The following is a 21,134-nucleotide window of genomic DNA, read 5'->3' on the forward strand; positions in this document are numbered from 1 at the left end:
CTGTGTCTCCTAGCAAACACAGCCTGACATACAGACCGCTACCTATGGAGCAATTTATACTTCCTTAAATAGATGCACCTGAACTTTAATCAAGCTTCCGTAGACTTCACTTCCATTTTCCATAAAAATGAAGGGAATAAAGAAACAAGTTAATTACGAGAAAGGTACAGACAACCTCCGAATGCCGGCTTTCCACAGGATCGATCGATCACCCAATATCTACAAGGCAATAATAGCAAGGGAAAAGAGCTCTAAACTGAAAGAGATGTGAGAGACACAACAATAAAATTCAATGAGTGAACCAACTGTTTAAAATGTGATTTGAGTGAACCCATCTGTAAAAAGGTATTTTTAAGCCAATCAGAGAGATTTCATTATTTCAGACGCTAACAAAGAACTGTTAATATTGCCGAGTGTGATAACAACATTATTATCCAAGGAAATGTCCATCTTTTTAAAGACGTACATACTTAACTACACAGGAATGAAATAACACGATGTCTGGATCTCATTTAAAATAATTCTATAAAGTAAAAGAAAAAAAGGATAGATTAAGCAAAGTTGGTAAAATCTTGAAAATGCTGAATACCAGTCAAGTATATATGAGGATTAGCTGTAGTATTGCTCTTTTTTCATATGTGTTTCAAAATGTTCACATTAAATAATGGGTAGGAACACATTCCCCCAAGTAAATTTGTCTAATACTTAGATGTGTGGAAGTTATCATTATTATTTAAAAGGATTCAAATGAGGACAGGAGGATAAATACGGACATTCATTTCCCACAATGGGAAGCATCTTTTTTTAAAGTATGAATGTTTAATTAAGGTTGATGGACTCCTTGAAATCACATGCAAAAACTTATGTATGTGACTGTATGCATTCTTTGAGGCTGAAAAGAGACAGTTTGATCAGATTCCCAAAAGGGCCTGCAGCCTACATAAAATTTACAATCTATTGTTTTATAAAACAAACCAGTTACTGCCAAAAAGTATTTCTGGCAAAGTAAGATTTCATTACCACACCAGCCAAAGCTCCCAAACATTGTGTAACCTCCTGACTCTGACGAAGGGAACCCCCCAATCTTCCGTGCAGTCTTCCTGTAACACTACAGCTTTATCGGAGCCTAACTGCTCCCCCACATAACCCCCTCCCGGGCCAAAGTGTAAGGCTAATGTTCACTCGAAAGGAAAACAATGAGGCACAAGATCAACAGCACGGTCTTCAGGGAACGGAAGCAGCCTACCTTCTGCAGTTCGCCTACAATGACAGTGAACTGGTGCTCACAGAGAAGTTTCCACAAAGCCAGAGCCTGGTATGATTTCCGGACCAACTGCTGGATCGCCTGAAGCGAAATCTTCTCACTCACTTGAGCCTCTGATTACAAAATGCAATTAATGAAGTTTTATAAAACGACACAGGTTGAGTGGCTTTATGTCAAGTAAAACAATACTTTACCCAAATGAAAACAACCCTCAAGGCGAGACGGCCACTGTCCGCCTCCCCCACCCCCACCACAGGCAGCCGTGAGCACACGCTGTGGAGTCTGTGTTTTCATCTTCTCAGGATTACACAGATGAGCACGTGTGTGTGTGTGTGTGTGCACTCAAACAGTAAAGACGTCTGTTTTTAGATCATTCATGCCAAGCTTTGTCCACCAGGTTACATTTCTGCAAACGATCCAGACTGATGCAATGTAAATCTAATACATTTTTTAAAATTGCTGAGTGTTCCGCCATGTGAGTACGCTACAATTAGGTACACGGTCCCGCTGAAGGACGTTTATATTTTTTTCTGTTTTCCTACTAAAACAGTAATAGCAATAAATACCCATAAAAAAGTTCTCCCAGAAAGTGCAGTCAGGTTTCTCTAGGACTGAGTTTCTTAAACCCTAGATGAGGACGCACTGGAGAGTTATAAAATCAACTCAGTCAGTTACGAAAGCTTTTTTCCTTAAAGAGGAAATAAAATAGAATAAAAAAGGAAAAAATATTAAGAGTGTAAGACAGGTAGTTATTTCCCAAATTTTTGTTTCAGTTGTATGTGTATGCTTTTATTTTTAAAAATGTATTTTATTGATTATGCTATTACAGTTGTCCCATTTCCGCCCTTCACTCCCCTCCACCCTGCACACCCCCTCCCACCCACATTCCCCCCTTTAGTTCATGTCCATGTGTCCTAAGTTCTTTAGCTTCTGTATTTCCCATACTATTCTTGCCCTCTATGCTACTTATTCTCTGTACCTTTCCCTCATCCTCACTGATAATCCTCCACGTGATCTCCATTTCTGTGGTTCTGTTCCTGTTCTAGCTGTTTGCTTAGTTTGCTTTTGTTTAAGGTGTGGTTGTTAATAACTGTGAGTTTGCTGTCTTTTTACTGTTCATATTTTCTATCTTCTTTTTCTTAGATAAGTCCCTTTAACATTTCATATAATAAGGGCTTGGTGATGATGAACTCCTTTAACTTGACCTTATCTGAGAAGTGCTTTATCTGCCCTTCCATTCTAAATAAAAGCTTTTCTGGATAGAGCAATCTTGGATGTAGGTCCTTGCCTTTCATGACTTGGAATACTTCTTTCCAGCCCCTTCTTGCCTGTAAGGTCTCTTTTGAGAAATCAGCTGACAGTCTGATGGGAACTCCTTTGTAGGTGACTGTCTCCTTATCTCTTGCTGCTTCTAGGATTCTCTCCTTCATTTTTACCTTGGCTAATGTGATGATGATATGTCTTGGTATGTTACTCCTTGGTCCAACTTCTTTGGGACTCTCTGAGCTTCCTGGACTTTCTGGAAGTCTATTTCTTTTGCCAGATTGGGGAAGTTCTCCTTCATTATTTTTTCAAATAAGTTTTCAATTTCTTGGTCTTCTTCTCCTTCTGGTACCCCTATAATTCGGATGTTGGAACATTCAAAGATGTCTTGGAGGTTCCTAAGCCTTTCCTCATTTTTTTGAATTCTTATTTCTTCATTCTTTTCTGTTTGGTTGTTTCTTTCTTCCTTCTGGTCCACTCCATTGATCTGAGTTCCTGTTTTCTTCCCATCACTATTAGTTCCCTGTGCACTCCCTTCATTTCACTTATCGTAGCCTTCATTTTTTCATCTAATTTGCAACTAAATTCAACCAATTCTGTGAGCATCCTGATCACCAGTGCTTTGAACTGTGCATCTAATAGGCTGGCTATCTCTTGGTCACTTAGTTGTATTTGCTGTGGAGCTTTGGATCTCTTCTTCCTTTTGAGCCATTTTTTTTGGCGGGGGGAAGGGGGGTCTGGTTGTGCCTGGTACGTAGTGAGGGGCAGAGTCTTAGGTGTTCTCCAGGGCAGGGCAACCCACATCGCTGGGCTGTGACGCTATATGTGAGGGAGGGGTCCAAGAGGGAATAATAGTGCTTGCTCTGCTCTCTGTCGGATTTCAGTTCCCTCTGCCGCTTCCCTCAAACAAACTAGGCCTTTCTGGTGCTGGTTCCCAGGTGGGTGGGCTTGTGCACATTCCAGGACCCTGTGTGTCTCTCCAATGAACTCTCCTGTGAGGCTGGGAGTCTCAACCCCCACAAGTGTTTTCAATCAGTGCTTTTAGGCTTTATTTCCCGGCGCCGGGGCCCTGGGTTGCGTGGTCTGTCTCGCTGCCCGTTTTCACCTGGTTTATCTGTGTGAGAATGTGTGACTGTAGACAGCTAGCTGCCTTGCACACGTCACTGGGTCTGCTAGCCGCCACCTGTGCGCCTGGGGTCTGCCAGCCACCGCTTTTTCCTGCCGTGGTCCCTCTCCGCCAGCCACTGACTCAGCCCCTCCTACTGGTCTGGATGAATGGTTGTCAGACTTCCATACAGTTCAATTTTCTGTCTGTTCTGATTGTTTTTTTGTTTCTAAATTTTTGTTGTCCTTAATTTTGGTTGTGCGAGGAGGCATAGTATATCCACCTACGTCCCCACCTTGGCCAGAAGTCCTGTGTGTATGCTTTCAAATGTCTGGGTCATAATGTAAAATGTGTTTCCGACTGTGAGAGAAAAGCCTGACCGACTGACTGTTCTCGGGTGTATACCTGGAAGTGGAATTGCTGGCTTTGCGTATATGTGCATTCTAAGCTTTTGCTAGGTATGACCAAACTGCTCTACAAAGCAGTCATTTCAAAGAATATCACCTGCAATTTGAACACTGCTGCTTGTGCTTGCAGTGTGAGGCTTACAGCCTAACCGAAGTATTGAAAAAAAGAACATACAAAACAGTGAGCAGAAACCAAGGGAAGAAGGGAAGAAAGTATCTTGGGACAAAAGTAAATGTCTGGGTCTTAATTAGCCAAGTTCAGTCAGCCAGAATAATTGGCTTAAACAATAAATAGAAGACAAAAAAAATCTTAAAAAAAAATTGAATTACGGGCAAAATTTAAACAATATTATTATTCCAATTCATATCTGGGATAATTGATGACTATGAGAACTTTTTGATTCCTCTTTCTTTAGTTGTTACTACTTATAATGAAAAAAAAAACACAAGAAAAACTTGATTCACATTTTTAACTAAAAAAGTGTTGCTAATCCTTAGTAAGAAGCAAATCACAGCACAATGATACTATTTCACACCCATTGGAATGGGCGTAAAAACCACTGAACAGCTGGCACAATGTGGAGAAACTGACCCCCTTTGTGCACCACTGGTGGAAATGTGAATGCTGCATTTGTGATAGAAAACAGTATGTCAGCTCCTCAAAAAAACTGAAAATACAATTACCACATGATCCAGAGGTTCTACTTCTTGGTATGTAACAAAAAAAATTAAAAGCAAGGACTCAAATTTATATTTGTATGCCATGTTCATAGAAGAATTTGTTCAAAATGTGCCAAAGGTGAAACCAATCCTAGTATCCACTGGGATGAATGGATAAACAAAATGTGGTATTATACAGTGGAGTATTATTCAATCTTCGTAAGGAAGGAGGTTTTGACACGAGCTACAACATGGATAAACTTTGAAGACATTACGCTCCGTGAAATAAGCCAATCACAAAAGGGTAAACACTGTATGATTCTAGTTACAGGAGGTACTAAGATTCAGAGCTGGGAAAACAAGAATGGTGATTGTCAGGGACTGGGCAGGGTAAAAGGGGAAGTTATTGTTTCATGGGTACCGAGTTTCAGTTTGGGAGGCTGAAAAAGTTCTACAGATGGATAGTGGTGATGTCTGCACAACGTGAATGCACGAAATGCCACTAACCTATACACTTAAACTTGGTCATAAAGGTAAATTTTATGTTATGTTTACTTTACAATAAAAAACTCACTTAAAAAGGTGTGTATCACGTACTCTGAGGAGGACGGGAAAAAAATTTTAGGGCTGAAAGTTATGGAAATACATGAGGTCCACATTGCCCCCCTTTCTTCAATCACACAGATATTTCAATAAAAAAAAACTGTTACCACAAACTAGATCTTACTGAGAGATGCGCATTATGTCCAATGCAACTACTAAACTCTTTACTACAGTCATGTACATTTAAGTGATCAGAAGTAACAATTACCATGCAATTTCCTCTGCAGCTCCTGCTGCATCTGTTGGGTATTTCCGTTCTCAGGACGCATGAACCCCGTCAGCCTCTGCTGCACTTTGGCGGCGGTACTAAAACAGAAAGTCCAGAATGGGCATTTGTGTCTTTCACAGTGTTATTGCGACATAACTCATGTGCTACACAATTCAACAACTTAAAGTGTACAACTCATAGGGCTGCACAGTTATCACCTCACCCTAATTTCAGAACACTTCCCACTAGCAGTCAATCTCCTCTTCCCCTCTGTCCCACCCCTACCCTGAACGACCATCCATCCAGACACTTTCTGTGTCTCCAAATTGGCCTTTTCTGAATATTTCATATAAATGAACTGGAATGTGTTGTAAATATTTTTCCCTTGTAGATTAGTGAAATAGCACTGACAAATCGATGATGTTTTAAAACTGGAAGCACTGTAATTTCTTAGATGCTTCAGGTTTCACTGAGTAGATGGAGGGTAACAATACCTTCTTTTTACTGAGCACTTGCTTCTTGCCTGTCCCTTTAATTTAATGCAACAATTCTGCAGGTAAGTACAACTAAGAATTCCATCTCACATGAGACAGCTTTAGGACAAAAATAAAAAGCAAAGAATCTGCTATAAGAAAATACTGACCACGAAGGGAAATGAGCAAATAAAAGCATTTTGAAAAGATCATTGAACTTTCAGGAGAAGGTTCTATTTGGTGACCAATATTCAGTGAAATGAAGGTTAAGATTTTAAACTTCAAAAGTGTGAGACTACTAAAGCTATAATGGGGACGTTGTAGGAGAAAGCAAGTAAGCGGTTATATCAATGTTGTTAGAAAATAAGATTTTGAGGGTAAAAGCAATACAAATATACCCTAAAACAATTTATAGACAGTGAAATACTCTGTATTTGTAAATCTGAACCCAAACCATAGTACAACTCACAATTTTGTTTTATTAAAAAATAAAACCAGAACAACATACGGCTTGACAGGAGCAACGAAGAGCCCTAGCTATAGTCTCCAACACCCTTTCCTCCAAAAGAAACCAGGGCCCATGGGAGAAACGGCTGAGTACAGGGCGATGGCAGGAACTGTACCAAAGGAGCCTGGGAGGTCTTATCACACCAGGAAGCAAAGAAGCTATCAAAGACTGTTGTCAAAATGATGCAAGAGCAATCTGAAGGGGCAAAATATGGAAAAATTTTGCAATAAAAAAAAAACCTGCAACAGGCTGAAACATTAAAATCGTAGGCTGATGATGCTACCAAGTAAAAACCTCCCCTGTCAGCAGTGGCTGAGCTGGAGGGAGCCTGCCGTGGCCCCTCTCACAGGCTACAACGCGGAGCCTTGCACCCGACACGGAGAACTGCTCCCACTGAGGCGGCTCCACAGAGCCAGGCAGACGAGTGGGAACCGACGGGTGCTAAGGACTAGGCGTTTGTGTCCCGCCGCGTTCCTGTGTTGAAGCCCTACCCCCAGAGTAATGGCATTTGGAGGTGGGGGCTTTGGGAGCTAATCGGGTTTCGACGAGGCCACGGAAAGGGAGCCCCATGATGAGATCGGCACCCTCATGAGAAGGTTCCAGAGAGCACGCGCTCCCGTTTCTCCTCTGCCATCTGAGGACACAGAAAGCAGCAGCTGTCCCTGAGGCAGGAGTGGCGACCCTGCCAGAACCTGCACACGCTGAACCTGACCTCAGACCTCCAGCCTACACATGATGGGAAACCAACGTCCGCTGTGTCGGCCGGCCCATGGTGTGTGGTTCCTCCAGCCCGAACTAAGGCAGGGCGTGTCTGCCCGCGGGTAGAGGGTTTCTTTCCAGCGTGATGAAAACGTTCTGGAGTCAGACAGTGGTGGCTGATGACCGCATAGCCTCGACAATATACTAAAACCCACTGACCTGTATATTTTGGAAGGGAGAATTTTATAATATGTGAATTGTGCCTCAGGGGAAAATGAGTAAAGAAATCCTATTTATTCTTACTTTGGATTTCCTAACGGCCCTCCTGCAAATTGGGAGTTTCTGTCCAGAAATTCTTGCAAGCCTTTCAGTTCTTGTAGCACTGACTCCAGCATTTGGGAGGGAACACTACTTTCAATCTGGTAAAAAAAAAAAAAAAGTAATTTTAAAAGTTTAAAACAGTGACAAGGTGTATATATAGAAAACATACTCTGCATTTCTATACCTGCACATAAATGTTAATTTTGAAGTACCCTAACTTCATGACCAGTAAAGATATTTCTTATGTCAGTTCACACTTGGTGACCAGAATGAAGGGCTGGGTACCTCACCCCTCCTCTCTTACTCTGGTTTGATTTTGATATAATTTACAGACAGTGAAATACACAAATCTTAGGTGACATCTTGTTGACTTTTTACATTTTGATACAGTCACAGCCAGACCACAACAGAGAATATTTTCAACACCCAGCAAAGGTCCCTACTGCCCCATTAATCATTTCATCCTGCAGGTAACCACTCTTCTTACCTCTATCATCACTACAGAGCAGTGTAGCCTGGCCTTGAACGTCATATAAATGAAATCATACTATGAGAAGTAAACACATGCTTATTCTTAGAAATGTGAACTTACAGAGTATCGGAGTTGCAAAGATATTTGGTATCTTTTCATTTTAAAGGGAAAATGCTTAAAATAAATTGCGTTCATATTCCACATTCATACAAATCTTACTACCTGAATTCATGATGATACAAAGTCCTACAAGATGCTTTCTCAAAGTACTCTAGAATACAGGCAAATTAGAATACGTGGAAATTAGTACTGGGTCCATGGACTTTTGGGTATATAAACAAAATATTTAAATAGTAGTTTTGAGCAACATTAAGTATTGGGACTTACTCTAACCCTCACAAGAACCTTATGAAGGAGATACACCATCCTCATTTTACAGGGGAGTATCAGGCTCTGAAATGTTAAGAAATTTACTCGCCTGTTAGTAAGTGTCAGAGCAGAGACTTAACCCAGGAACTGGACAGTGCACTGGACAAGTACGCAAACACACACATGAGAGAATACTATCACTGCGCCCTGTCTATACCACCAGGAAATGTGAAACCACACACTCGTCCATGAAGAGCACACCCTGGTCCCGTACAAGTGGCAGCCACCACTGCACAGCACACTCACCGCGGTGATCTCTTTGTTGCCGCTCCTGAACACCCTCTCCACAACTAAACTGGCATCCCAGATGTTTCTGGAACAGAAACGTTATCGTAATTAGGCTGAGGATGAATAAAAATAATTAAATATGGAGTATATTCCTTTCTGTGTGTTTGTTAAAATGTAGCAATGGTTTCATTGACCATTTTACCATGTTAACTGAAAAAAAAAAAAAAAAGAAGGAAAACAGGAAAATTTCAAAATCTGATAAATCTAAGTTATTTAACTAAATAAAATACTGTTGAAGAAAAATCAGAAGGCTTTGGGTAATGAATTGTAAACCAGGAAGCTAATAATGCAAAACCAAATTTACAAAGGGGTTCTGCACAGTTTCAAAGTTTTAAACAAATAGAAGGAAAGCACATATCTCAAACCTAAGAAAAATATGTACTAGGCATGATAACTAACTAGGTAACAAAGTAGACTGATTGCAAAAGTGGCTGTTACTCTTTATCCCTCCTTACACCCACCCCTGTTACAATATGCCTTTGATGCTGCTCTCATAATGAGGAGGCTATTTCCCACCTCGTGCATCTGGGTTGGCCACATGAATGAGGTGGACATGGTGGTAGGACAATTCTGAGAAGAGGCATCACGAGGCTTTGCAAGTTCTGCTCTCTCCATCACAGAACCCTGCTACCACCAGGTGAGCAGTCCCTGGCCAGCCTGCCGGGGGATGCGAGGCCACGTGGAGAATGACCCAGCTAAAGGTGACATAGCTGTCTTCAACCTCACGTCTGACTGCGCATGCACAGGTGAGCCTGGCCAAGCCCAGAACTTTCCAGCTGACTTGCAGACACAAGTCACTGAGTCATGGGGTGGTTTTAACACTACATATAATATGTATAGAGATACATTTTAAAGATACATAAAATACAGATGGTTAGATAACAAAAAAGCTGAGTGAGGGAAAACAATCAATGGAAAGGGAACTAAAATTCGGGTACAATTTAACAGTAATAAGTGATGTCCCAAATATAGAACTAAAAATATTCCATGCCACAAACTAGGCTAAGGTGAGCAACAGTCAATTGGTCCGTGGAAAACTTACCCCATGATTCGAGAAAAGTAAATGCATATGCCGTTGTGTTTTCCAGAGTACACAATCTCTGGTCCCGCCATGTAGCCCAGACTTGGGGCTGGAACTGCCGGACTTCCTGCCGCAGGCATTGGGGTGGACATGACGGGAGGGTGCATGCCTTGGGCACACAGAGAAAAACAAACCTTACCACGCAAGCAGACACGTGGAGAATTCCCCACAATCCCAGTCTGCGGAATCTAGACCCGCAGGAATAAATTATTGGAATAAACAGATAAAGAGAGGCTTAGACTTAAATGGCTTCTCCCAGGCAGGCTGTCAAGTACTGGCAATGCAAGCTGAAAAGGAAAGACAGCTTGCAGTCGCTGCTCCTTAATGACTGAAGTGAAAGTGAACCAATCACACAGATTTCTGGGCTGGCGATTAGATCTTGGAATCCAAATAAGGGGCTTTCCAGGGACTACTAAAGGTGCTCCTAAGGCATTCACAGCCAAATGCCTGTACTGTCCTGGATGTCACTTCTATCAAATTACCTTTGAAAAAACATTTTATTTATTTATTTTTAGACAGAGGGGAAGGGAGGGAGAAGGGAGGGAGAGGAACACCGATGTGTGAGAGAAACGCTGACTGGGCGCCCCTGGCACGCCCCATTCAGGAATTGGGCCCACAACCGAGGCACGTGCCCTGACCGGGAATGGAACCAGCGACCTTTTGCTTTGCAGGACGACGCTCAACCAACTGAATGGGGCAAGCTGATCTTTTCCACACCAAGCATCAAAGGTAGGTCACAATGTTAGCTCTTCGAAAGGAACAGTAGCAGTCATAAAAAAAGAAGAGCAAAAACAAAGAAAAAGAGAAGAGGTACCTTGAGACGGTGTTCCCAAAAAGGATGGATTTGGATACAGACCACCACTAGGAAGAGGAGAACCTAGAAAGGAGATAAGAATATAAGATTTGTAAAGTAACTCCCAATTTTTGAGTCTGATCAAAATTAGACACAGAAGCGGTTCCTAAGCATCCGAGTGTGCAGCGGCGCCACTCCTGATGTATCCACCAGGCGGGGACTCCGCGCATCCCCCCGCGATCTCCCGACAGTCCCCGCGTTGGCAAACACTGCGGAGGACGTCTGTTTATTATTACATCATCCATGTCCTTCCTTCTGAATAAGTAGCAAATGAGTTCTGTAAATACTACAATGGTTACATCTTATTTTGTTCCCTAATATACAATAAGAACTCATCACTTTTAAGAGTCAGATACCTTTAGAATTATTCACCAAAAGAGTAGAAGTAAATATAGTGAAGAGAGTTGTCCCTTAAAGTATGCCACAAGGTTTCTCAAATGCAAACTCTATTAAAAACGGCTTCATTCAACGCGTCATACTCACTGGCATAGACAGGAGACGCCAGGATGGGACCAACATTACTTGGGGTGGGCAGAGCGGTTGGAAATCTCATCTGAGCTTCACCGCCGTACCTATTTCGCAAGAACACAGACTTAGTTTGTTCAGTGAAGCTATTCGCCTTAAAAGCTGGAATTGTTCCAAGTCCTACTTAGCTCTCAAAATAAAGCTTTAAACATTAGAGACTTGAATTCATTGTGTTTGCAGTGTAACAGAGTGGGGGAAAAAAGTAGATTTAGAGTTGTGAGTACACAGAGAGTTTATTCTTGTAATATTACTTATTAATTACTGTATTAGTATTTGTATTACAACTGCAAACCCACTTTTGCCCCATCCTATATATAGATACATTATAGAAAACTAATTCAGTGAAAGTTGACTTGGAATTCTACCAGGAAGTATTATAAGGAACTGGCAATTTCTGAAAAACAGAGAGCAAGCCCTGACTGGTGTGGCTCCGTTGGCTGGGCATCGTTCCACAAAGCGAAAGGTCGCCAGTTCGACTCCTGGTCGGGGCACACGCCTGGGTTGCAGGTTCGATCCCCAGTTGGGGCGTGTGCCAATGGCAACTGATGGATGTTTCTCTCCCTCTCTCTCCCTCTAAGAATAAATAAAATCTTTTTTTTTAAACACCTGCTCTTTTTACTGATGCTTCTTAATATTTGACTTCTTTTTCTTTTTTTAAAGATTTTATTTATTTATTTTTAGAGAGGGAAGGGACGGAGGGAGGGAGAGGGAGAGAGAGAGAGAGAGAGAGAGAGAGAGAGAGAGAAAGAGAAACAGAGAAACATCAATGTGCGGTTGCTGGGAGTTCTGGCCTGCAACCCAGGAATGTACCCTGGCTGGGAATCGAACCTGGGACACTTTGGTTCCCAGCCCGAGCTCAATCCACTGAGCTATGCCAGCCAGGAATAGAATAAATAAAATCTTAAAAATTATTTTAAAAAGGTCAGCAAGGCATAAAGTTTACTTAATGAGTACATGGTATTGTAATTTTCATACTAGAGTATGATTAGAAGGTATCTTTAAAACTTCTTTTAAACTAATCACGTCTCAAATTCTTATCCTTAGCTAAAAAGTTTCCAAGTAAAATATCTTTTTGATACTAAGTTTCCTTGGAGAGATTCAGAATCCTTTAGCACCAATGACAGGCGTAAAGCAGAAGTGATGCAGCGTTTGGGGAAATAAAAACAGGGACAAGAGGGCAGCCGAGGCAGGAAGACGACGAGACAGAAGAGTGGGTGACGGCATCAACTGCCGCTTCCTTACCATTACCATCTTCCCAGAGTTCGCCTTTTCGAAAATGCATTTCACCTCAACTGTTTGGCAAGCCCTTAAACTATCCCATTCTCCAATGCAGCCACTGAAAAGAGTGGCCAAGGACGAAAGACAACCGTCACGCACCTGAAGAAAGCCCGAGTAGCCCAGGCAGATATTTCTCTGTCACAGGCCGCGGTGGAGCAAGCAAGGATAAGGCAAGTTGCACAAGCCTGGTCTTCCTGTGGAAAAAGAACATCTTCCCTTATATTAAGCATAAACATTTAAGAAGAAGTTTTGTTTAATGCTGTATCCAGAGATTAAATCTGTGCCAAGCATGTAGTTGGGCTCAACAAATGTTTGCTACCTGAATGGTATCGGCTGACATGAAAAGGGAAAAGCAAACACTATTAATATCAGTACATGTACAGTGGTTGATGTAAACCAAGAAGGACTGGTAAGGTTCCCTGTTAATTACAGTATTGTTGGTCTTAACATTAAATTCAGCTATCTTTCCCATTTTCTTATTCAAATTAACACCACATTTGAAAAACAGTACAAACAGTTACCTGATGTAATTTGAAGAATCTTTCAATCTCGTCTCCGTCTCCGCCCACATTACTCACGAGCAGATGCCGCAGCTGATCTACGGGTCTAAGTTTATGAAACATCAGACTCCCCTAAGAAGTTTAAAAAAAAAAAGGAAGGTGAATTAATAAATTGACCAAGTTTAGCTGGCGAAAACTGACCCTGTTATTTTTATCTAATAAAATCAATAAAACAAGCAAACAAAAAAAATAGCTTCAAGAATACAAAGCACACTGATGAAACAGAGCACCTCCAGGCTATCTCCTGGCGCGTACCAGATCTGTGTGCCCTGAAAACAAGCAAACGAGAAAGCACTGCGCTGGCAGACACGACCGCACCAGCGCAGCCTGTGCTCTCACTGTGAACAAACACCCCCATGTCATCTTCCTGAAAACAAGCGAATGAGAAAGCACTGCGCTGGCAGACACCACCGCACCAGCAGATGCGACCGCACCAGCGCAGCCTGTGCTCTTGCTGCGCACAAGATGAAGGTTTGCACGGTGTTATGTCTAAGAGAGCCGGCACCTTTTTACTTATCTTTATTTTTTTTTTGGCAGAGGTGTTTCCTTATTAATTTAGAAAGTTCTGTTACAGGGTCAAGTTAATACTAGAATTTAGACCGTGATAAAAGCTCCCCCTCAAACCAGAAGATTCAAGTGAGATTATCCATTCATCATATTGGCACAAGTACGTTCATTTAGAAAAAAAAGTGAAGCTGGATTCTTATTTATATCTTACACCAGGATAAATTCCAAATAGGTCAGAGATTTAAAGGACAAAATAAAATTATAAACACACTAAGAAATTATGGGTGAATTCTTTAATGAACCTCAAAGTGAGGAGTTTGTTTTTTACTATATAAATTCCAAAAGATAACTTGAAAATTTCAACCGCTTGTAAATTTATCCGTATGGAAAATTCTTAATAGATAAAATCAAATGACAAACTATAAAAACTCAAACTATATAACACCACAAAAAGTTAGTGATACACAAAGAGTTTCTGTAAATTAGATAAAAAAGACAATTCAATAGAACAGTAGGTACAAAATAGAAACAGACAGTTCACAGAAATTAAGCCCTTAAAGTGACAGTCAGTCTGACTCCTTCTAGGCTGGCATGTTGTACTCGGACACGGTGTAAGGGAACAGGCGCTCCCCATTCACCAACGGCGAGTGCGTGCGTGTACACCGGGACACCTGGCAACACCTGTCCACATTACAACGCACACACTCTTTGGCCCGGCAGAGGCAATTCTACATGCAACATGATACAGGCACAAGGCTGGAGAATTACTCTTAACAGCAAAGATGACCCATTAATAGAGGCCTGGTTAAATACGGTACACCCACATAAATGAATCCCTTTCACTCATAAAACAGAATGGTAAAGTCTTTCTATACTGGTATGGAAAGGAGCTCTACAGCGTATCTCTGAAGTGTGAAAAGCAGAGTGTAATGCAGTGCACACAACGCGCTACCACTTCTTTAGAAATGTGTGTGTATTGTTTGTAGACTGGGACGCATCTCTGGGAAGAGGCATAGACGCCGTGGGCCTGTGGGGGAGGGGCCTGAAGTGGGAGGGAGATGGCACTTGGTCCAGCCCTGGTTACACCATTCCAATTTTGTCAGTGCATTACTACTCAAAAAAATAAATGTTAGGTAAAATTTTTAATTATTTAAGTGAGAACGAGACAAAATAAACTCAGTTTACTTATTTCATGCTACTGAACACTGGTGGTAGAAGAGCTACCTTAGAAATATAACATCATAAAAAGCAAGTTCTCTTTGTTGAATGTTTGGGATTGACAAACTACTTCTTGCTTAAGAACGTTCCAAGAGAAAACATCCCCAAGTACTCAGGTGCACGACTCCGCCGAGCAAGCACTGCGGGACACACCAGCACCGACCGCCGCCTCTCTCTGCCTTCGCCGCCACCGCGTGCGTGCCCACCCGCACCGCGTGCGCCCACCCGCACCATGCGTACCCACCTGCGCCGACAGAAGCACGAACTTCTTCGGGGGCAGCATGTGCTGCTGCACGACGACCGGCGAGTCAGTGATCGGGACGTGGTCCTTGTTTAAGGGCGTGATTATTTTATCCACTTTCAGTTCGTCTATTGCAGAGAGAGCCCAGGAGTGGCCATCCACACGGGTCGTCGTCTACAGAGCAGAAATCGACTTTTTATGCTAACACTACTGATAACATTGGTATACACAGCATTAATCTTTATGGGTCACTGAGTTACGAAAATAGAACTAAATCTCTTTACATTTTCCTATAGTATTAAGGAAAACCTTTAAAATGAAAAGATGTACAGACTTCACCTGAAGTTAAACATAGGATTTAATAAATTAGTACATTAACAAATATCCTCAAAAGTCTGTATTTAATTTTCTACCATCTAGTTCTTTCAGTCAGGCATCCTCTACTGTAACAATCTATCCATACCAAAGGATAAAGGCAAAATTTCCCCGAGATAAACTCTAAACAGTGTTTACCAGAACCCCAGTTCCTTCTCTAACCAGAGACTTCCTCTCACCCACCACCTCTCCAGGGCAGGCCGACCTGCACTGGTGGGCTCGGTGCTTAGATTTTGCCGACATGTAGATCTGCTCTCTTCTGAAGTTGTATTTGTTTTCTAAGCTATTTCTTTTTTTAAAAAAAGTCTTTTAATCTCTTAAAATACTTAGGGAGGTCCTGTGGTAACTATTATAGACGAGGAAACTGAGGGCCAGAGACGTGTGAAGTCCTTTGAAGCACAGCTTGGAGGGAATGGAGCCAGAACTCTGCACCCCATCAGGACAGGGTTTGTATTAGGTTCTGAATCCTCTGTCTATCACAGGATGAGACACACAGCAGGTGCTCAGTAAAGTCCAGAGAGTAAAGGAAAGAATTCGAGAAAGGTGCTCCTTGCCTCCTCACCAACCTTCGGCCCCTACCCCAGCAACTTGGTCCACGTCAGCAACTTGGAAGAGCCCATTTGAACCATGCATCCATCCCCTGGGGCTGGGTTCTTCCTCCTCCCATCTACACACCTTCTCCCACTCGCCCTAACCAGAAGGGCTTATGCTGCAGAATAACCAGAAGGCCAGTGACAGCTGGAACCAAAATGCCTTTACAGAAATGGCTCCAAAGGTATCAGACATTCACACCCTAGTTGGAGTTGGTTAATCTGGTTTGGCTAGCACCTTCTGGGGGCAGGCAGCATGGACTGTGCTGGGGCATCTGGGAGGACAGAGAGGGGTGGGACAGGGCACACTAAGGGGGGGGAGCTGATGGCCCTCCCCTCAGGTCCTCATGGGTGGGGATGGGTCACCCAGCTGTGGGGTTGGGGTAGGACAGCTGGGGACACACACGCTCCTCACCAGAACCTCTACATCATGGGGTACATGGCGGTGTTCACTTTTAAAACACAATTATGTGCTTGTGTGTGCACACTTGGTACGTGGGGAAGAGGGAAGAAATAAGATGGGGGAAGTGTTGATAATTCCCTAATGTGGGCTTCAAGTCACCATTTGCTCTGCTCTTGGGTCCATTTGAACATTTCTATAAGTAAAATTTTTTTTAAAATTTAGGGAAAACAATTAACTATAGAGATCATTAGAATAAAATTCTGGCATAACTATAATGGGTGGCCTCATAATAACTAAAAATACGATACACTTAAATGGGACAAAGACAATTTCTAAAAAGATACATGCATTTTCAGGTATACTAAAAAAAACATTCTACAAGGGCTTCAATGTTTATTTTAAAGAGAGTTTCAATGATTACTGTGACTTCTAACATCACAGAAGAAAAATAAAGAATAGAATATACTTTTTCCAATATGCTTTCTAATCATATGAGGTTTTTTAAATAAGCAAACAGTAATAAATCAGAAGATAAAGTTTCTTACAATTATATTCTTCACTTAAAGCAATATAAAAAGTTCTATACAATTACCCTGACAATTTATACCTGGGTTTCCATCATTGGCTTTTGGAAAGGAAATGTGTCATGGTTGACACACCACAAAATGTCATTGTCTTCATTTTCTGAGGCTGTCATCAGTAGAACACCTGATGATTTAATACACAAAATATTAGGATGCCAAATCATATGCACCCCAAATATTCTTAACAATATTAATTATTAACATTAATATACATATAGCATTAATTGTTACAGGTAAGCAAGTTACAAAGTAAAAACTAAAAGCAGAACGCCTAAAAGTTTAATACACAAAATCTTATGATGCCAAATTATATGCATCCCCAATAATCCTAACAGTAATTAATAACATTGATATATACAGCATTAATCATTATAAGTAAACGAGATACAAAAATAAAACTAAAATCCCCTAAAAGGACATAAAATTTTTTGGTAGGGTAGGATCATTAAATGTTCCAGATCTTATACTGTATTCTTTCAAGTAAACACTTATTTTCTCATTTTAACATTTCTTTCTTTTTTTTTTTATAAAGGTTTTATTTATTTTTAGAGAAAGGGGGAGGGAGGGAGCAAAAGAGGGAGAGAAACATCAGTGTGTGGTTGCTTCTCCTGCACCCCCTACTGGGAACCAGGCCTGCAACCCAGGCATGTGCCCTGAATGGGAATTGAACCAACAACCCTTTGCTTCGCAGTCCGGCGCTCAATCCACTGAGCTACTCCAGCCAGGGTCACATTTTAACATTTCTAAAGTTAGAATATATTTTACCATCAATGAATTTATCAGCTTAATTATTAGCTTTAAAACACATGTGTAATATACAAAAAATGCTGTGACCTATAATTAATATCTAATATTCAGAAAGTAGAGTTCACATATTGGTTAATTCAAATACATCATAAATAATAATGATGAAGTTTGCAATGGAACAGCAGAGATAAATACACTATAAAAGCATTATCTCAGCAACACTAGCTGACGTTGCAGCTTAATTTTGAAATATATTCTCCTGTGTTCAATTCTAGCTCTTCCCACTAACTTGCTCTCTTTACACTGACTTTAGTGGTATCAGTCTGAAGTCCACTGGATAGCTGTAGGTGATGGGACCATAATTAATTAGTAAAATGTATAACCAGCTTGTGAAAAACTAACAGTAATGTATATCAAGGTGGTAGAAAAAGGTTTCTTAAAATTTAGCATATAAAAGTTTGAAGAACTTCAATTTCACTGTATCATGCACATAACTAAAACCAAAGTAATTTTTCTACAATACACTTCTAGCTTTAAAACTTAGTGTATTCCCTTGGCTGGTGTGGCTCAGTGGATTGAGCACCAGTCTGCGAACCAAAGGGTCGCCAGTTCGATTTCCAGTCAGGGCACATGCCTGGTCCCCAGTAGGGAGGGCATGTGAGACAAAAATCACGCATTGATGTTTCTCTCCCTCTCTTTCTCCCTCCCTTCCCCTCTGTCTAAAAATAAATAAATAAAATCTTTTTAAAAATAAAAATCTATTTAGGATAGCACCAAAAAGAATACTTAGGAATGCATTTAAGAAGTGCAAGATTTATACACAGTATAGTGTACACATATTCTAAGAAATTAAAGGTGTAATAAAAAGATATCCCATGTTTATGGATTTGATGACTTAACATTGTTAAAATGGTAATATCCGCCAGGGTAATCTACATTTTCAACTATCAAAATCCCACCTGACATTTTTGAAAAAACTGACAAACAATAAATATTTCTGGCATTACTGAACTATTCCATGTACCCAAGAGGGCGCGAAGACTACTACCTCTAGAGTCTTTCCTTCTGCTAGCCGAAAGAAAGAACTGAGCCTTCATCTCGCAGTTCCCCGACGCCTGTCTATTTCCACAGTACAATCAGGTAAGAGAGACATGATCAATTAAAGCTGACATAACTTTTTAAAAATATAAAACTGTTTAAATGTACAAAAAAAAAGGAAAGAAAAAGAAAAGATAACATTGACAAATGGGTTCTAAAATCCATATGAAAATGTAAGAGTCAGACAGTCAAAACAATCTTGATAAAAAAAGGAAAAAAATCAGTTAGAATTTAAAAACTTACATCTGAGAGAGCGTAATTCATACTGAGTTACTGGTATAAGGACAGACACAGGCCAAGGAATAAAACTGAGAATCCAGAACCCATATGCTCAGGGGCAATTCGCCTGAGACAATGGTGCCAAGACAATTCGGGGGAAAGAACAGTCCCCTTGGCAAACGGTGCTGGGAACTGGATGTACACATGCACAGAACGACATCAGACCCCCCACCTCACGCAGCACAGAAAATTTAACTCAAATGGATAAGGACCTAAATCTAAGACTGAAAACTGTGACACTCCTAGATGAAAACATCTTTGTGAACTTGGGTTAGAAAACTGCTTCTTAAAAGTAAACCCAAGTACAGAAACAAAAGAAACAAATAGATAAATTGAACATCACGTAAATTAAAAACTTTTGTGACTCAAAGGACATCCGTTAGAAAGTGAAAATATAACCCACAGAAGGACAGAAAAAAATTTGAAAAACATATACCTGATAAGGGTCTCGTGTCTAGAATATACAAAGAACCCTTACATATCAATAATCAAAAACAATCTGATTTTAAAAAGGGCAAATGCTCTGAATAGTTATTTCTCCGAAGATGTACAAATGGCTAATAAGCACAAAAAAAGATGCTCAGCAGCACTGCCGGGCAGGTAAGCGTGAATCGAAACTGCGGTGTGACGGCTCCTCACAGCCACGAGGACGGATATAACATGAAGACGGGAAGACAAGGTGGACAAGGATGTAACAACTGTGGAACCTCACTCACCAGTGGCAAGAATGTGAAGTGGTAAGGCTAAATTTTACAGTATATGAACTGTATCTCAACAAAGATATTCTTTTAAAATGCTGTGGGAAGTACATGCTATTATGCATTTGAAAAAATTCTACTTGTAAAGTTTCATTTGGGTGTTAAAAATGTTGTTAGAGACATTAGAATAAGCATAGAAAAGGAATCAAAACTAACATTTTACAAGTGCTTTCTCGTCATGGGAAAAAGCATGCAGATTTTTCAAGTTTTGATGTCTAACTGGAATTTAATTTCTCTATCATCAAGATTTCAAACTGTTGCACAAAAAGCTCTCCACATCCATAAATACACTGGCAGAAAAGGCCTGGTATCGGAAAAGTCCTTTGTGTTTTCCTAACCATTCTGAAGGAACAGAGTTTAGATTCTATCACAGTGGATACTAACATTGATTGTGACCAGTGAGTTTATATGTATAAGGCTAATAACTTTCTAAAATCAAAACACTTTAAAGGTACTTATCTATTTAAAAATGCTATAGTTTTTTATATACTTAGCAATTGAAAATGCTTAAAATATTACCTTAATATAAAAAAGTTCCTGGATAAGACAAAAAAAATTCTATATTCTATTGGAAAATCTATTTTCAAATGCCTCACACATGCAGTCTAATTTTAGTAACCTGAAGAACCCAGCACTCAGTATGAGAGTATTTCGGAACTCACCTTTACTGTAGAGAGCTTTATGTACCTTCGAAGGCTTTTCCACCGTGGAAGACGCCGAGAATCCAGGCGGCAGGCGGACGTGAACCAGCGTCAGTGTGTTGGGTCGTGCTAATGGCTGTCTGAACGGACAGGTGCTGAAGTACAGCCTGACCCCTGACGACGGGGTAAAATCATAGATCAGTAACAGGAGGCAAAAGGCCTGAGGCACACACACTGTAACCGGAGCAATTCCAAAGAGAAACACCGAACTCTGTCTGTCACAGCCATACGGCACTTTCTGGAAAGAGCCTTCAACTGTGAGCCACACCAGCCTCTGTTCCCATTCAGGCCGTGTCAGGGAACGGTGGTAGCCACTTGAGCCTTAGGGCCTGGCTTTCCATCTACAGAATGAGCCGAGAGAACCGAGGAATCTCCCAGTTTTCAAAATCCTTAATTTTATAAATTATTAATGTGGCTTTACAATTGATGCAGAAGTAAAAATTTCTCATAGCTTTAATCACGAATTTCCAAATCGGAGGAGCATGAAAAGTTACAAAAGCAACAGCAAACATAAATGAAACAACTTACCAGCATGTGTGACAGCCAGTAACTGACAGTCCAGTGACTCAGAATTTTCGATCACTGCTATCTGAACAATTGGTTTAAAAACAGAGCGATCTATGGTCCTAAAAAGGA

At 40.9% G+C, this 21,134-nt stretch overlaps 1 protein-coding gene across 1 annotated transcript in view; it reads right to left on the minus strand.

The window, feature by feature from the left end:
* The window catches only part of NUP155 (nucleoporin 155), a 54,544-nt gene that overhangs the window by 15,343 nt on the left and 18,067 nt on the right, over nt 1–21,134 (minus strand). Inside the window, exons 10-22 of the mRNA XM_045848170.1 lie at nt 21,027–21,124; nt 20,460–20,612; nt 16,939–17,039; nt 14,967–15,137; nt 12,959–13,069; nt 12,537–12,631; nt 11,118–11,206; nt 10,596–10,658; nt 9,743–9,890; nt 8,659–8,725; nt 7,494–7,609; nt 5,511–5,608; nt 1,247–1,377 (exon numbers count right to left, since the gene is read on the minus strand). Coding sequence (XP_045704126.1) covers nt 1,247–1,377; nt 5,511–5,608; nt 7,494–7,609; nt 8,659–8,725; nt 9,743–9,890; nt 10,596–10,658; nt 11,118–11,206; nt 12,537–12,631; nt 12,959–13,069; nt 14,967–15,137; nt 16,939–17,039; nt 20,460–20,612; nt 21,027–21,124 — 1,441 coding nt within the window. The remainder of the gene's footprint in view (nt 1–1,246; nt 1,378–5,510; nt 5,609–7,493; nt 7,610–8,658; nt 8,726–9,742; nt 9,891–10,595; nt 10,659–11,117; nt 11,207–12,536; nt 12,632–12,958; nt 13,070–14,966; nt 15,138–16,938; nt 17,040–20,459; nt 20,613–21,026; nt 21,125–21,134) is intronic.

This window comes from Phyllostomus hastatus, unplaced genomic scaffold (genome assembly GCF_019186645.2).
Source record: "Phyllostomus hastatus isolate PE091 unplaced genomic scaffold, TTU_PhHast_1.1 phas_contig_58, whole genome shotgun sequence".
NCBI lineage: Eukaryota > Metazoa > Chordata > Mammalia > Chiroptera > Phyllostomidae > Phyllostomus > Phyllostomus hastatus.